The sequence below is a fragment of the Scardinius erythrophthalmus genome (genome assembly GCF_964197995.2).
Source record: "Scardinius erythrophthalmus genome assembly, chromosome: 22".
NCBI classification, from domain to species: domain Eukaryota; kingdom Metazoa; phylum Chordata; class Actinopteri; order Cypriniformes; family Leuciscidae; genus Scardinius; species Scardinius erythrophthalmus.
This window is the reverse complement of record NC_138242.1, coordinates 23486512-23502828: the sequence shown is the minus strand read 5'-3', so window position 1 is coordinate 23502828 and position 16317 is coordinate 23486512. Positions and strand designations below refer to the sequence as shown.

The 16317-nt window shown below is 37.1% G+C and overlaps 1 protein-coding gene across 1 annotated transcript; it reads right to left on the bottom strand.

The window, feature by feature from the left end:
- Positions 1 to 1901: 1901 nt before the first annotated feature.
- LOC308682764 (gamma-aminobutyric acid receptor subunit rho-3) lies at positions 1902 to 16145 on the bottom strand. The gene is made up of 9 exons (XM_081352663.1): positions 13717 to 16145; positions 11535 to 11647; positions 9742 to 9809; positions 7837 to 8060; positions 7676 to 7758; positions 5401 to 5538; positions 5120 to 5272; positions 4105 to 4298; positions 1902 to 2645 (listed from the first exon to the last, which is right to left on the bottom strand). The coding sequence occupies exons 1-9, from the start codon at positions 13854 to 13856 to the stop codon at positions 2343 to 2345; spliced, it is 1416 nt and encodes a 471-aa protein (XP_081208789.1). The 5' UTR covers positions 13857 to 16145; the 3' UTR covers positions 1902 to 2342.
- Between the last annotated feature and the right edge of the window lie 172 nt (positions 16146 to 16317).

Below are 16317 nucleotides of genomic sequence, written 5' to 3'. Positions count from 1 at the left end.
CACTACTTCCTGTTGGTCTCCTTCACCTGGATGGGACTGGAGGCTCTGCATATGTATCTGGCCATTGTCAAAGTCTTCAACAACTACATGACCAGATACATGCTGAAGTTTTCTCTGGCAGGCTGGGGTGAGTTCAGCTGCTACATTAGCCTTGTGGTTTGTGGCTGTAGATGATTGCTAATTTAATTCTGTGTTGTGTTTTTGCAGGAATCCCTTTGGTTGTTGTCATTATTGTGATTGCGGTAAACAAAGATAACTATGGCCTCATTAGCTATGGGAACGTTTCCGACGGAAGTACGGATTTGTAAGTATTCAACTTGTAATTTAAAGGCATCAGTCTTCATTATGACTTTGCTCTTGATGTTTCTATATTTCTCTCTTCTAGTTGTTGGCTGAAGAATACTATAGCATTCTACGTATCCGTTGTGGCATACTTCTGCATCATATTTGTGTTGAACCTGGCCATGTTTGTGGTGGTGATGGTCCATCTGAGACGAATTAAGCGGCAAAACCCCCACAATAATCAGTACCGCAGCAGCTTGCAGGACCTTCGTAGCATCGCGGGACTCACTTTCCTGCTGGGGCTCACATGGGGCTTCGCCTTCTTCGCCTGGGAACCAGTAAAGTTGGCCTTCATGTACCTGTTTTGCATCTTAAATTCCCTACAGGGTGAGAAACAATATTATATCATTTGTTTTTTGAATAAAGTCAGCATAATACAGTTAGAAGTATATTTTTTCAATGCAATAATGCAATTACCCTGAGCGCTTGATGAAAAAGGGGTCTTTTTTTCTTCTCTTTCTCTCTCAGGATTTTTTATTTTTGTTTTCCACTGCGCTCTGAAGGAAAATGTCCGTAAACAGTGGAGAATGTACCTCTGCTGTGGCAGGTTACGATTGGCTGAAAATTCAGGTATATCTTTTATCCAAACTAAATCCTAGCCGCACGTTACCCTAACTAGTTATTTTACGGGCATCTCCGTTTTACCTCTCAAACGTTTTTCTCCAGAGTGGAGTCGGACAGCCACACAGAGCAACAACAATAAGAAGAGTTCGATTCTGACGGCACTTTCGTCTCATTCAAGGGCCGACAGTGCACTGCGAAGCTCACTGAGCAGCAATGAATCTGTGCCATCCCTTAGCATCGGTCAGTTCTGCTCGCTTCTGCAAAAAACTGGCAAGAAATGTACAAATGTGTTTCATACAAGTCAAGAATATTTTTAACTCTTTAACTTTGTTACAGGCTCACCAATCGATGACAGTCAGATCATGTCAGGGGAAGTGAATGATGATGTGGTCCTCAATGAGATCAACAGTCAACTCAGTTCACGACTCAGATCTGTGTAGTTTTTGGAAGAGGATTATAAACCCAAATTGGAAAATAGGTGAAGAAACAGACCATAAAATATTGTTTTTAGCAGGCCTGAAAAATGTAATACCAAGATGAGAATCTAGTGACTGTGCTAAAAAAAAAAATGTCTTCTGTCATCAGTTTCTCTGAATGAGTGTTACATGCAGTGAAGCTTACAGCATTCAGCTTTATAGCCAGGCATTTTATGATTTGTTATTGAACTAGGCTGCTCACGGCTGAGGAATGAATAGGAAGAGCAAGGACCTATGGGAGTCAATGCGTAAAAATATCTCCAAGTGCGGAAACGTTATATTACGCCCCACTTTTACAGCGTCAAGGGTTTTAAAGTCCTATTTATTTTCAGAGAACAGTATTAAACAACTCTTCTGCAAAATAACAATAATAATAATAATAATTTGAGCTCAGATTATGCCAGTGCATTAAATAGTACTTAAAAAATGCTTTAGAATTCATTTAAAATGAAGAATATGAAATTCTGTCTTAAAATCCATAGCAATCTGTTAGATGTGTTGAAAAAAGACTGAAAATTTCACTGTGGGTCCAGTTGTCCATATAGTTGTTTATTTTTTTTCTCCACATTTTATAGTCATTCTCAGTTTTGTAATCCTCACATATGAAGGAATTAGATGTAATCAAATTTGTTTTCTGTTGTCTGAAATTGTCTTTGAGTAGCATAAGGGTTCTGTTTAGCCAAAGTATAGTAATGTGATTTACATGTATTATGTTTTGATAATTGTTTTGTAACAATTACTGTATGTAGTTTTATGAATTTATGGTAATTTCACTTTTGTACATTTTAGGAAGAGTTAGGAATCTGAGATTCTAACATAATAAATAATTTATTATACTTTTTTCGCCAGTTTTTGTGTGTGTGCGAGTGTGGATGCTATCATTGTGGCATGTGATCACACTCAAGCCATCAAGTATGTATGATAGTCTTATAAACTCTGAGCAGGCCCGTTTTCTCTCTCTCAGGAGTAGATGCTCCAGTAGATGATATTGAAGAGAAAGTATGCTAAAGGAAATAATATTCTTGAATAGGAGTCTATCTTGTAACTGTTGTTCATGATATGGTTGACGCTTTGGCGGATGGAACGCCGTCGACGGAGACGCGTGCCCAGGATTTGAGGGAGCTCAGGTGTTGTGGAGTTCCTTGAGGACACGCACGTGTCCGTGTTTAGGTCAGACAGCCGAGGAAATGAGCTGAGCTCTATGTCCTGGTCATGGAAACATCCATCGAATGCCATGGCTTGAGATGCATCATAGTCTGTGAGCTGTAGGAGACAAAAACAATTCACTTTTTCTGGAATTTATGCGGTAAGATCTTTATATAGCACAATATATTTCACATATTATGGAAGTTCAAGAGATTGTGCACCAAAAAAATGAATTCTCTTACTCTAAAAAAATGGCAGGTTTGACATAATGTTTGATAATCAAGGACTAATGATGTCATTGAGGTCCACAAGTGCCATATTTGATTTGAGAGCAGCAAATGTGTTGAATGACTTTTAAAATATAGTACATGCATAATATGGACATCTTTTTAAGTTCTTTTTGACAATGTAGATAAAATACATAAGATTCTTAAATCATTTTTTATCCTGTCATATGTCCATTTATAGCTGAATTCTCCCTTTGAGGAAGGGGAGCAAAACTTCCTGGAGGGCCATAGCCATGCAGAGTTTAGCTATCACCCTAATTAAACGCACCTGATCCAACTAATCAAGTCCTTCAGGCTTATTTGAAAACTGCAGCTGCGTCCTTCGAAGGCCGTATTTAACGTTCCGATTGATTTCACGACGAAGGCTGTCCCAATTCAAAGGCTCCTTCAAATGCAGCCTTGAAATGCGTCCTTCATTTCCTGGGCAATGAAGTGCTGCGTCCCAATTCGCCTACTTATACTATGCTTTAAAATTATGTACTGTTTTTGTAAAGAAGCGGAATAGGAGGCAAGCAATGAGACATACTACTTCGTCATAATTGCATCTTTAACAGACCGTTCTGTCGCTTAGTTATGTGCATCCTGTCACCGTTTAAACTGCCCTGTCAATCATTTCGCCACCGTTAAAAATCCTCCACATTCAATTTAATTTCCTATCATATTGGAGAGAAATGTACATTGGTAGCACGTTGATCTGCCAGTCGTGGGCCTAAAGAGGAGAGTTCTCTGCACAAGTGTTTGCATGATGCATTTAAAAGTTAATGACCAAATGTATCTTTAGAAAAGTTCACAATACTGTTGCAGATGATGAAATAAAATGTGGATAACACTGAATAAATATCTTTTCATCAGGTTAGATACTAATTACTAATCCCTCAAACCCCTTTATCAAAACCACTCTACTTAACAGTCAATCTCGCACATCCACCATGTTTTTAGTTTTTTTTTAACACGTTTTATTCGTCTTTGTAGTTCTAATCAAATCCTTGTCTATGGGTTGTGGCCAATGTTAGCCATTAGAGTGCTGCACTTCGGATTATAATCGGAAAAAGTAGACCATCCGGGTATGTTTGGAATACTAATTTTAACACTACGATTTGGGACACGCTAATTCTAACTTCGAATACTATTTAGGATGGATAGTATGTGAATTGGGACACAGCAAATGATACAACAGATGGATCCTTCGTGGCCTAGCTTACCCAAGAATTCATTTAATAAGCTATTACAATATTGCCCAATATTTTGATATTTTGTCATCTTCTCTTGATATGCAGTGGTAGTTTGACCTTTAATTGTTTGAGTTTCTTCATTTCCTCCTTGGTGGTGAAGTAGTTGACAGCTGCGTACTCGATGACAGACAGAAACGCAAACAGGAAGCTGGTCCACAAATAGATGTCCACCGCTTTCACATATGATACCTGAGGCATGGACGCTGACACTCCCGTAATTATGGTGGTCATAGTCAACACTGTAGTGATGCCTGGATTGAACAAACATGCAGAGACACACATTTTGCTAAAAAAAATAAAATAATCTGAGTGTACTGTACTCTAAACTGTTCAATGCTACACTATAGACAATGGACCTTTTTTGCCCACATAATTTCGCTAATGTGGCAGCGCTTTCAGACTTATTTTCTGTTACAAAATGCAGTGCTTTCTTGATTAACATCTTTGTTGATTCCTCCCAACCAATCAGATTTTAGTGCTAGTATAGTTACATTACCAGCGACAAGTAAATTAAACAATCCACCAAACAATCACACCAAATCAGAACAAGTTTAGCAGAATTTTGCACCAATAAGATTTCAAAATGGGTGGAGCTACCCACTATGACGCCACAAAAGCAGGCTATAGGCTGTTTTTGAGTGATAAACAGCTCTATTCACACATAGTATGGCTATAAATAAGACTGACAACTGCATTTTGTAATCGAATCAGACCCCTTCGAATTTTTAGAAGCCACAAATGTAAATAATTTCAGTAAACCTATGTTGTCTGAACGGAAATATAAGAAACCAAGAAATTAACAAAATTTCTGACGAATGATTAATTGAGGTGATTTTGGCTAAATTTCTTGGCTAAATCACATTGTGCAGCCTCGGTTCTTTTCATCTTAGGAAAAAGGTTACGATTTAAGCAATTATGAGACAACTAAGCAACTAAAACATTCATCGCACTGGACCGCAGTCTAACAAGGCTCAATGTCATGCATAACAAGAGTGAATTAACTACAAGACAAGAGATCATTTATGAGATAAACATTTTGCCAAGTGCGTGTGTGTGGACAAGTGTTACGCACCAAGTGAAACACGGGCTGGTACCGCCCGCCTGTCGATCCAAAAAGACACCCAGGACAGCACCACCATCAGCATTGTGGGAAAATACGTTTGCAGCATGAAGAAGAATATGTGTCTTCTGAGGATGAAGTTAATGTAGAGCCTGTTGTACCAGCCTGAGAGAAACACGTGTAAAGCCTGTAATTAATGACCAACTGATATTTTACTACTGTAACAAGAACAAAGACAAAAGATTTGTCGTAGCATAAATACATAGAAGAAGAAAGAGAAAAGAGCCTCTTACCTGTGCTGCTGTACAAGGCCAGCCCGTGTGAAGGGTGGAACTCTTCAATGAAGAACTGAGAGAGGGCAATTTCATCTGTCCTTAGAGAGTCATTGCCATTTTTCCAGTACAACATGAGGTCGTTCTCATTATATGCATCTGAATGGGACAGAAGAGCGGAAGCCGTAAGATATAGAAAAGAGGTAAAAGAAAGTGTGCGCCTGTTTAATTAATGCTTAAATACATGGATAATATGAAGAGGAATTTTCTAGAATCAATTATTAAAATCTATAACAACAGCATTTGTGGAGTAATGTTGGTTTCTACAAAAAAACTATTTTGACTGGCAGTAATGGAATTAAATGGCTCCTTGTCATCCACAGGTTTAAAAGCAGGCTGGATAAAGTTAACCAATAGCCAAATAGCTATTTAGATGTAATTTTAGCACACTAGCTGTGATGTATTCTGTGTCTGTGCTTTTGTTTTGTAGACTTTTAGTTTGTATTTGGTTCAGTTCCTGTTTCCTATCTTTCTCTCCCTGAATGTATTGTTAGTCAATTACCCTGTGTGTATTTAAGTCCTTGTGTTTTAAAGGGGTCATATAATGGTACATGCACTTTTACAAGTTGATTGTACTGAAATGTGTGTTGGCAGTGCCTGTACAGAACCATCATAAAATGATAAAAATCCATCCAGTGTTTTTTTTTTTTTAAATCTCCTTATATGTTTCCTCCCATCTCAAATCAAGCTGTTTGATTTTGTGACGTCACAAAATCGACGCCCCTCCCTCGATGGTTGATTGACAGCAGCGTTTCAACACAGACCCGCCCTCGCGCCCTCGTGAGCGAGCTGTCAATCATAGCCCGCGCCGACCGTTCATTGTTGATATCTGGAGCACTGAGTAGAATGGAGTCTTAAGAGATTGTGGTGTTCTGTTCTTGGGTGTAATAAGGAACACAGCAGTCATATTGATGTTCCTAAATCCGTACAGCTGAAGACGCAGTGGCTGAGTTTGTTTTTGAAGGGAATATTCCCCACAATCAACGTCAACGCTTTCATGTTTGTGCGAATCATTTCACACACCAGACTGCTTTACAAACGAGGTCAGTAAAAAGCTGGTTATTTGCTAAGAAGCTGCTCCTGAAAAAAGGATCGGTACCAACTATTCGTGTTCCTGCTGCACCTCCAGAAGAACTGAAGTGAGTGTAACGTTTTATTGACCTTTATATTAATCTTTATATTAATCTTTGCAAATCGCTTGCGCTTCACGATGAATTCGGCTGTTTACACTCAGGTCAGGGTACATTACAGCATGTTTTCTATGTATGACGTTCTCAATATAATTCATAATCCCATGTTTATAATGAACAACGCGTTATGGTTATTGTGTTACAAACGGTGTATGCACAGAACAGAGGGGCGGGGTGAGCAAAGCTCATTATCATTTAAAGACACATGCACTTAAACGGCGTGCTGAAAACAGAGCTGTTTTTGACCAGGTAAAATGAGTGTTTTCTTACAATACTACTGAGATTTTTTTAATGAAAGTATATTACAAACTTTTAATTTAGACCCTAAAGAATCATATTAGCTTGTACAAAAATGGGATTATATGACCCCTTTAAGTCTTTTTGGTCTGGTCTTGTCTTTTGATGGGACACGATCCAGTTTTGCCACCCCATACACAAAATAAATATATTTGAAATATATTTTCAGTATATATTTTGGAACATATGCAAATATTTGAAATTGGCCCAATAAATATATATTCACACTTAACATTTTTTTGTTATATTTCATAATATATTTCAATGTATTTGGAATATATGCCACATATATTTTGACACTTTTGGGGACCCATACAGAAAAAAATACATTGAAATATATTCTGAAATATTACAAAAATATATGATGTTAAGTGTGAAATATATTTATTGGGCCAATTTCAAATATTTGCATATATTCCAAAATATATTCTGAAAATATATTTTAAATATATTTCTTTTGTGTATGGGCACACTAGTCTCATGGCAGTATAAAATTTTAAAAGTGTTGCTATACGTTCGCAACAGTGCATATTTTAACATTCATTGCATTACTCCACATACTTTCATTGCAAGCACTTTTTCTGCAACCACGATTTTTAAAATGGTGTCTAAATGGTGACATTCCTTTAATGAAATGATCCACGACTGTCACATTTTCCCAACCTGTAAAATATTAACTAAAAAACAATGTATGTGGGACTCAATAAAAATGACACAAGAACTGAGGATGTTTCTAGGTGGACACGCACAGCTCTCCAGTTCCAGGGAACAATTCTGAGTGTCCAACGGGAATCTACTGAAGTCCATTGCGCACAGAGAAGTAACTGTGATCCTACAATAAAGAGAATATTCCATTATTAAAACATTTACATATGAAGGAAATGAATCAGCAGATGTTATAAACTTCTACCTGACGCTGTAAAGGATGTTGCCGTCTGGGTAAACCCTCAGCATTATGTTCTCCATGGTGGTATCATGGATGAAGGAACGCTTGGAGTGGACGAAAAAGACATCAGGCTTCCAGATCTTCTTCACCAGCCGACCATCAAATGTACGGCTCAGATTGTTACTGGAGGGAAAAGCCAAGCGTTCATCCTTCCAATAATGCCTCAGGTACAGGGTCATCGTGAAGTCCTGAGAGAGACCTTTACATTTTACTGACCTTATAGATAAACATGACAACTTATTACGAGCAACAGTGCAGGGCAGTGACTGGCATTTTAGTGCAAATAAAAGTATTTGACATTTACCAAGAAGACCCATTTCTGTCAGGACCACTATCGTCAAATACGATTGACAATTAGCATAGAGTTTGGATTGGTTCTGTTCTGGGCAAGAACTCCCTGCGCATCCTTGCAGCCTAGCATGGATAAGAGCAGGGAGAGCAGCAATAACCCCCCTTAGGGTAAATAGAACAGAACCAACATGAATGTATTGCAGATATCATTAATTCAATATTTTAAAGTACAGCATGATTCGAGATTTTCAAGGAGAATCAGAATGCCATACTGACTGGCGAGAGGAGGAGCTGGGGAGGGAGGAGGGCAAATAGCTCCTGAGAAACGCGATAGCTGCTGATAATACTGAAGGAGCTTATATATGTATACAGTGATAGACGTCATAGGTAGACGTGGATCAGCTGAGAGTCAGCTGATGAGAGCTTGACTAACGTGATTTACCAGAACTGACGCTATGCTTAAAGGGTTAGTTCACCTAAAAATGAAAATTCTGTCAGTAATTACTCACCCTCATGTTGTTCCAACCCCATAAGACTTTCGTTCATCTTCAGAACACAAATTAAGATATTTTTGATGAAATCTGAGTGCTGTCTCACTCCTCCACAGGCTTATGGACAGGACACTATAACTTGCTGGCCCAGAAAATGTATTAAAGACATTGTTAATATAGTCCAAGTGACTACAGTGGCTCAATCTTAAGTTTATAAAGCGACGAGAATACTTTTTGTGCACAAAAATAACGACTTTTCACTTTTCAAAAGCACTCAGATTTAATAAAAAATATCTTAATTTGTGTTCTGAAGATGAACGAAAGTCTTACGGGGTTGGAACAACATGAGGGTGAGTAATTTTCATTTTTGGGTGAACTAACCCTTTAATATTGCTGAGATTTACTTTGTGAGAAGCTGAAGGCCTGCTTTTACAAGAGCAAAATTTAATCCATTTTGTAAATATGGAACAAGTTAGCAAAGAATTAATTTATATACACTGTAAAAATAATTGTTGGTTTTACTTAAAAAAGTAAGTGACCTAGTTGCCTTAAAATTTTGAGTTTGCCTTAACAGAATTTGAGTTAATACAATATGAAGATTGGTTTAATCAACAGAAACTCAATATAAGTTGATTTGACTAAAGAAAAAAAAGTTGTGATAACTAATCATGAAAATAATTTTATTCAGGTTAGGATTAGAAACTGAGAATTAGTATTCAGATCCATTTGTAAAAGCAATACCGGAACCAAATGATGTTCAGCTCGATTAATGGATTGACTCATATGAGTTATTTCTTTTTAGCGAATCAAAAGCATGCAGCCCAACTTGTGTTTGATTCCTGAATGAATAAGCGGTTCAATTCTAGTGAATCAAACACATGCAGCTTAAACTGACATTTGAATTCACGTTTGGATGTTCATATGTTGTTGAAGATGTTTTCTTAATTTGCAGGTGTTTTTCTATTTGCATGTGTTTTCTTCATTTGCAGCGCGTTGAGGTCTCTCGGCTACTAAAAGATTAATTAAAGGAACCATTAAGGATCCAGAACATTGCTCTATTAAATACAAAGAGAACATGCACTTTTACCATGTTTACTTCAGAGATGCTGTCTATACTCTCCACCTGCACATCAATGCCCACAGGGATGGCAGATCCTGCAGAGCAGAAGACACAATACATTTGCATATTGGTTCAGGACCACAGCATTGCTTTTCATTTCAACTTAGAGAGAATCTGCCTCCTTTGCTCCTACAGAGAGAGCATATGGAGCTCAAAATGTTACTCTAATCCTATTTGTCCCATCATTAATTAGCAGTGGTTACTGACTGAAGGACATCATTCAAAGCCTGGTTCCACCTCTTGATCTTCTTTAATCATGTAAAAGAAAGCCTATACACCAATAAACTACTCTTTTATCCAAACATCTCTTCCTCTTTTAAAGCACTGGCAGATTAGAGCGTCACCCTGCTGGATGAAAGGAAGGAATACAATTATTTATGCTTACATGTAGTTGCCACCACACACAGTGAGCCGTGTATGGTGTAATTTCTATTAGCCATGTGTATTAGTTCATCTATTAGTTTATGTACATGTATGCATTTAGTTTACAGTTTAATATGTTTTTAATATTATTTTAGGTTTGGATGAGACCTGATTGAGTTTTTTTTTTTTTTTTAGGCACTGCTTTAAAAAGTAGTGTGCTTAATTGTACTGAATTGTACATAAAGATAGAACACTTTCATGGCTGTTTCTTAACACACTTTTAAAAAGTGCTCTTTGAAATAATGTCTGATTGAAAAGTGTTACTTTAAAGTACATTTTAAATCATTGTTTTAATAATCTTTTGTCATGCTTTAAAGAATTACACTTATTTTGATCTGTTGACTAGCACGTTGATTGTAATTTGAACTATAATGTATTTTTCAATATTATTTAAGAATGAAAATTTTTAAAAACATGAAATGTAAACTTCAATAGAAATTGCATTGAAGTATTAGTTTAACAAAAATGTTTGTCATTACATTTGAAAAGACATTTTAACCATATTTCAAAGGCAACAGAAAATTCTGAAATTAAATAAAAAAGTACTTAAGTGAGAATAGAAATTCAACAGAAATTTAAACTATGATACATTTTCTTTTTTTTTGCAAATAACATGCAATACGTGCCCGAAAACATTACATTTAGTTCACACTCAAGTATATTCTAAAGTGTACTTCTTTTTTTATGTTCATGGACATTAGAGCTCCAGTTTAAGGTTTAGCACTGGAAAAGCTCTAAAATTGGTTTTAACTTCCATATCAGTATTTAACCAAAACCTCAAACAAAAACTTTACAATAACAGAACAATAAAAAGATGGTGTACAAAGTAACTTCCCTAGTATATCTATTGTTTTATCATTTAAAGCTAAGCAAACTTAATTTAAAATCATATGATTCCATTATTTTTCTTGAAACGTCTGTTTGTTCCATCTCAGCTACCTGCTATAATATTTCATATATTGCATTGTGTCTTCAGTACTCAAATATGTGTAAAAATGATAACATTAGCACTTTCCCATCTGTTTTAACAGGCCTGGGATGTAATCCAGATTACTGCCCACCAAAGCAAATGTGTGTCCTCAACACCCATTGTCTGATTTGTGTTTTGCACAATCTGGGTCATGTTTGAATTTAGGACCACACTCGCCCTGTCAAAGTCACCTCTGGCCGCTTTCCCCCGAATAGAGAGATGGTAACACCGCCTCGTTCTGCCCTCTGACACGACAAAATGGTACAGCCCATTTTTAATCAGATTTATTAAAAAGACCACTCTAATTGTGATTTTCCGGATTGTGATGGTGATTGATAATTGGAGCAAATAAACAGTGCATCCTGACCTCCAAATCCAGGTCTCATGGCAAAGTCGTGGTCTTCAATCCTTAGCAGTTGTTCAGTTTTGATGAGGAGGGACTTGGTGCTGTCCTTTCGCTTTAATTTGTAGTCAATCCGTCTGAAAGAATGAGAAAAAGGGTCAGAAAAAAAAAAACAGGCCATTATCGCACTTCTGTAGTTTTTCAAAATAACAGGAATATTATCCCGGGCCCTGTGAGCAGGTGGGCTTTTGCATTACAGAGAAATAAAACAGTTGGACGTCCATCCAGAACGTGACTATCAAACATCTGCCTCAGTGCTCCAGCATCTGTAATTTAAAAATAATTACTCGGCTATTAAAGGGATGATTTATAAAATGCAGCTTGTTCTACAATGGCGGTTGTGTGTGCCAGGTTGTGAAAATTAACTGTGATTTGGAACGCTTCCAGAAGCCTTCCAAACAAGCTATTTTCTGTGCCTTAAGAGATGAGACGTGAACAAAAACACGCCAGAAACTAGTGAAGGTCAGTCGTACACGTACAATGTTTCCCCTAACATAGACTTTTCATCTGCGTGCTTTAACTGAAACCCCAAATATACTGTCAATCACGCTGTGCTCATTCCATGGCAAAGTTAATTGCACACCGAAGAGCAATTACAAAATTAAACCTCAAACTGAATACAGCATACAACCACTAATGACTACGTGATAGACTCATTACGCAATCAAAAACACAGCACTAATGACACAATGCATGCTGCGAGATTACTGTACACCGCTGTGCTTAAAATTACAATAAAATAAAACATAGTTATATAATATAAATAAATAAAAAAAACACCTTTAATTTTTAAAAACTCAAAACTCTCTTGGATAGAGCACTGCATTAAGAGTGAAATTCCATAGAAAATGTATCCTATTAACCTCTTTCTAAAGGCTTTTATAAATATTCAATGTAATGACACATTATGCATTAACAAAAGCTGTACCTGGAAAACCTGGCTGACAGAGGCTTTTTAGGGAAAATCTGCATGCATGGTTTTAATGCCAAACAGAACTTTGGCTGCTCTCCAAAAAAACAGATGATGGCACCAGGATGGTTTTAATTACAGAATGAGAGAATACTGGCACTCTTGGTGTTGTGTGACTCATTACGCTGTGGTAACATAGACACCACCAATAGATTAAAACCTCACTTTATTTATCATTTAGACACAGTACAGAGGAAATTCAATGATCCATGGAACTATTACCATTTGTTCCTTTACAACTCTTTTCTACCCTTTTTTATGCATTCTGCTATTGTCTCATTTCAGGGTTATTATTGTTAACTAAAACTAAAATCATAAAAAAATAACATTTTCATTACTTACAAACTAAATAAACATTAACTGAAACTTATTTTATTTCAAATAGTTGCCAAGGCTGTAAATTAAAATACTAAAATAAATAAAACTAAATCCACTAAAACAAATAAATACACATTAATAAAAACAATATAGACTTATTTTTTTAAACTAATAAAAAAAAATTAACTAAAATTAAAGTCCCCCTGTAGTCAATAATTTTATCTCTTAAAATTCATCTTTGATCACCAAAATGACATATTTAACCGTTTTTCCTGTGCAAAACATTTTTATTCATGCCTTCAAATAGCTTGAGTGTAACTCTACACCCTGGCTTCATTTAATATACGTGGAACCATGAATATGCAAATTAGCCCCGCCTCCACTCACTCACACCAGCTCAGAGATCCACTCGCTCAACTTTACAGTAGTAAACGCTACACAGTGTTGCTTAATATTTTTGTGGAAACCATGATACTATTTTTTAGAAGCCTTTGAGGAACAGAATGTTTGAAAAGAACAGCACTGATTTGAAATAGCATTTTTAGTAGAAATACTAATGTCTTTACTGTCACTTTTGATCAGTTTAATGCATCCTTACTGAACAAAGTATTAATTTATACGATATATAAAATAAAACACTTTATTTTAGTGTCCTTGTTCCACGTTAGATGTAGATAGTAATTATTATAAATTGTGCATAATGCAACTAACCTAAACACCCTAATCCTAACCCTATATAGTAAGTACATAGTAAATAATTATTTAAATGTTTAATTTCACTGTAACACAGACACCTTAAAATGAAGTGTAACATTCTGATCCCAAACAAGCTAAAGAGTTAAAATATTCATGACTCACCCTCTGAATCTGTGTTTGGCGTGCTCAGCCAAGTAAACATCCTTGTTTTTCTTCCGGTTAGGGTAAGGGTTGTTGAGCAGGGTGACGGGCCAGAGACAAGCGAGGCACAACAGCCTGAGGGTCAGCAGGAATAACTTCATGGCCAAATACGATGACGGAAGACCTGTTGTTCTTCTTCTGACACTCTAGGTCCTATAGCTAGGGTCCAGAAATCTTCCACGGTGACGGAGCCAAGGCAGGATGGTTCCTGGGTCCTGGCCATCCCCAGCAAACCTCAACTGAGAGGGCGCTGGGAAACGGAACGGTAGTCCTGATGACCTCTCCTGATGTTCACACGTCTCCCAGAAGAATTGTAAATCTGAAACTAGTTTGTTGGATGGTCTTACAGCATATTTTCAGCATCCATCACCGAATACTTCAGCTGATTATGTGTCATCATGCGTCTGGTTGGTCCCGCTGTCGACGACTCGGTGGTGCTTTGTCACCCAGACATAAAATGGGAATTTATTCTTACAGTAATAAAATACTGGCATTAATTCCTCTCAAATCCTCTTATCTGTAGCTGATGGATCTTCCCTTAACCTACACAGTGAGCTGGGACCATCTCTAATCGGGATTTCCTCGTGCCAGGCGTTATAGCTTTGTTCTGTCTCTGTTGAAGATAAGCATGTCATACCTGTCCACTCATGTTCATACACTTCCTTCACTGATGCTGAGAGGTGGAAACCAAACAACGAACTAAGAAAAGACAATTAGATTAACCTAAACATCAGACTGACAAGCTGCATAAACGTAAATTGATGGAATCCTGTCCACGTCCTCTTGTTCACCTTTTTTCTAGAAAACAACATGTAATCCAGAGAAGATTTGCAAATCGTCAGATTAGACATCTAAGAATAAATATCACAGCAAATTAACTTTTGAAGGTAGTATTCCTGGTTAAAACATTGCATCTGTGTTGCTCTGTTTTGTACAACGCCACTCTGGCATCACCTCATGATGTGCTCCAGTTTCAGGCACATTCCATCATTAGTTATTATTATAAAAAGCTCAGGGGCTAACCAATCAAATCACATTAACACAATCAATTACATTATAGAAGCATAGAGAAAGGGGGATGGGAGAGAGTGCAAGATCATAGGATGGACAGATACAAAGAGAAAAAAAATCATAAACCAATCACGGACTTCCTGTGTCCAGTAATCCCAGTGCATTGCCTAATCTGGCGGATTACGGCCTGATCGGCGCCAGAGACATCATCACAGATACTGTATCTGCATTGACTTTTACTGGTTAACCATTTCACAAGAGGACCATGCAACATATCGAAGAAAAAAAGGAGAGATCATTTCTTGTAATAAAAAAGTCGATCGACCCTTACAAATGATCTTTAGTCTCATAGCACCCAACAATACAATTTAAAAAAAAATACATGCAAATGGAAGATTACCAACCCTATGGGCTCCACAAACATTGGCACCCTTGTTAAATATGAGCAAAACTGGCTGTGAACATTTTCTTTTGCTATTCTTAGTCTTTCATTCAGAATATTCACATACATCTAACCTTTAATTGAAGTTAATTTACACAAAATATAAATGTGGATGAAATTAAATAAATATGGTTTTCTCCTAAATAGGTATGACAAATTGATTGGCACCCATACAAATTCTAACGAGTAAAAATCTAACTGAAGTATATTCCCATTCATTTGATATGTTCTTAAGTTCACCTCAGTGATCAGGAACACTTAAAGTCCGCGTTAACCGGAAGTTGCAAACGACTTTTCTCCAGTGTTGTGACGTATTTCCCAGTAAAACGGAATATTGAACAGAGAGCAGGGTTTTACTCTAGCACTCCTCCTCTCCATCTCTGCTCATAACAGACTAACGGTTTGAGGGGAGTGGTTAAGCGCTTCCCAAACCAAGCCGTCAAACCTACATCATCAGAGAAGGAACGCCATTCCAGACCGGAAGTAACTTTTCAGACTTTGATTAAAGTTTACGACGGCAAACCATTTTTTTTCTGTGTATTAACTTGCACGGATTAATTTTTCACCACAAGACTAGTAATATGCGCTAACAAAGTAAATAGGGTCAATTTTGATTTCAGTTGGACTGTTTCACTGGACTCTGGATATGAAGTGAAACACAGGCCAAATTGCTATATATAGCCATTGATTTATCACTATAGGAAATATCTAAGATACAGTAGTGATGTGTGACAAAAGGTTGTTAAGCTGCACAAATCATAAAATTGCTAATAGTTTAATTGTTAAATACTAATTTCCACTATCTGGGCAATAATTAAGAAGCTTAAATCAACCGGAGATGCTCTGAAGATATTGGCCCCACATGCACTGAGGATGGATGGATGGAGGATGGATTGAGTCGCCAAAAGAACTGTAAGTATCAAAGTTGGAGAATTGCAGATGCTAGTTGGGTTTTGGGGTCAAAAAGTCTCGATTAGACCTCCCCTATAAAACCACAACTTGTTTTGGAAGTTTAGAATAAAAAAGCCTTTGGTGACATCAAACAACAATCTCATGCACCTACAGTTTGCCATGTGTTGCTGGAACTTTCAGTGGGTTTTATGGTCAGA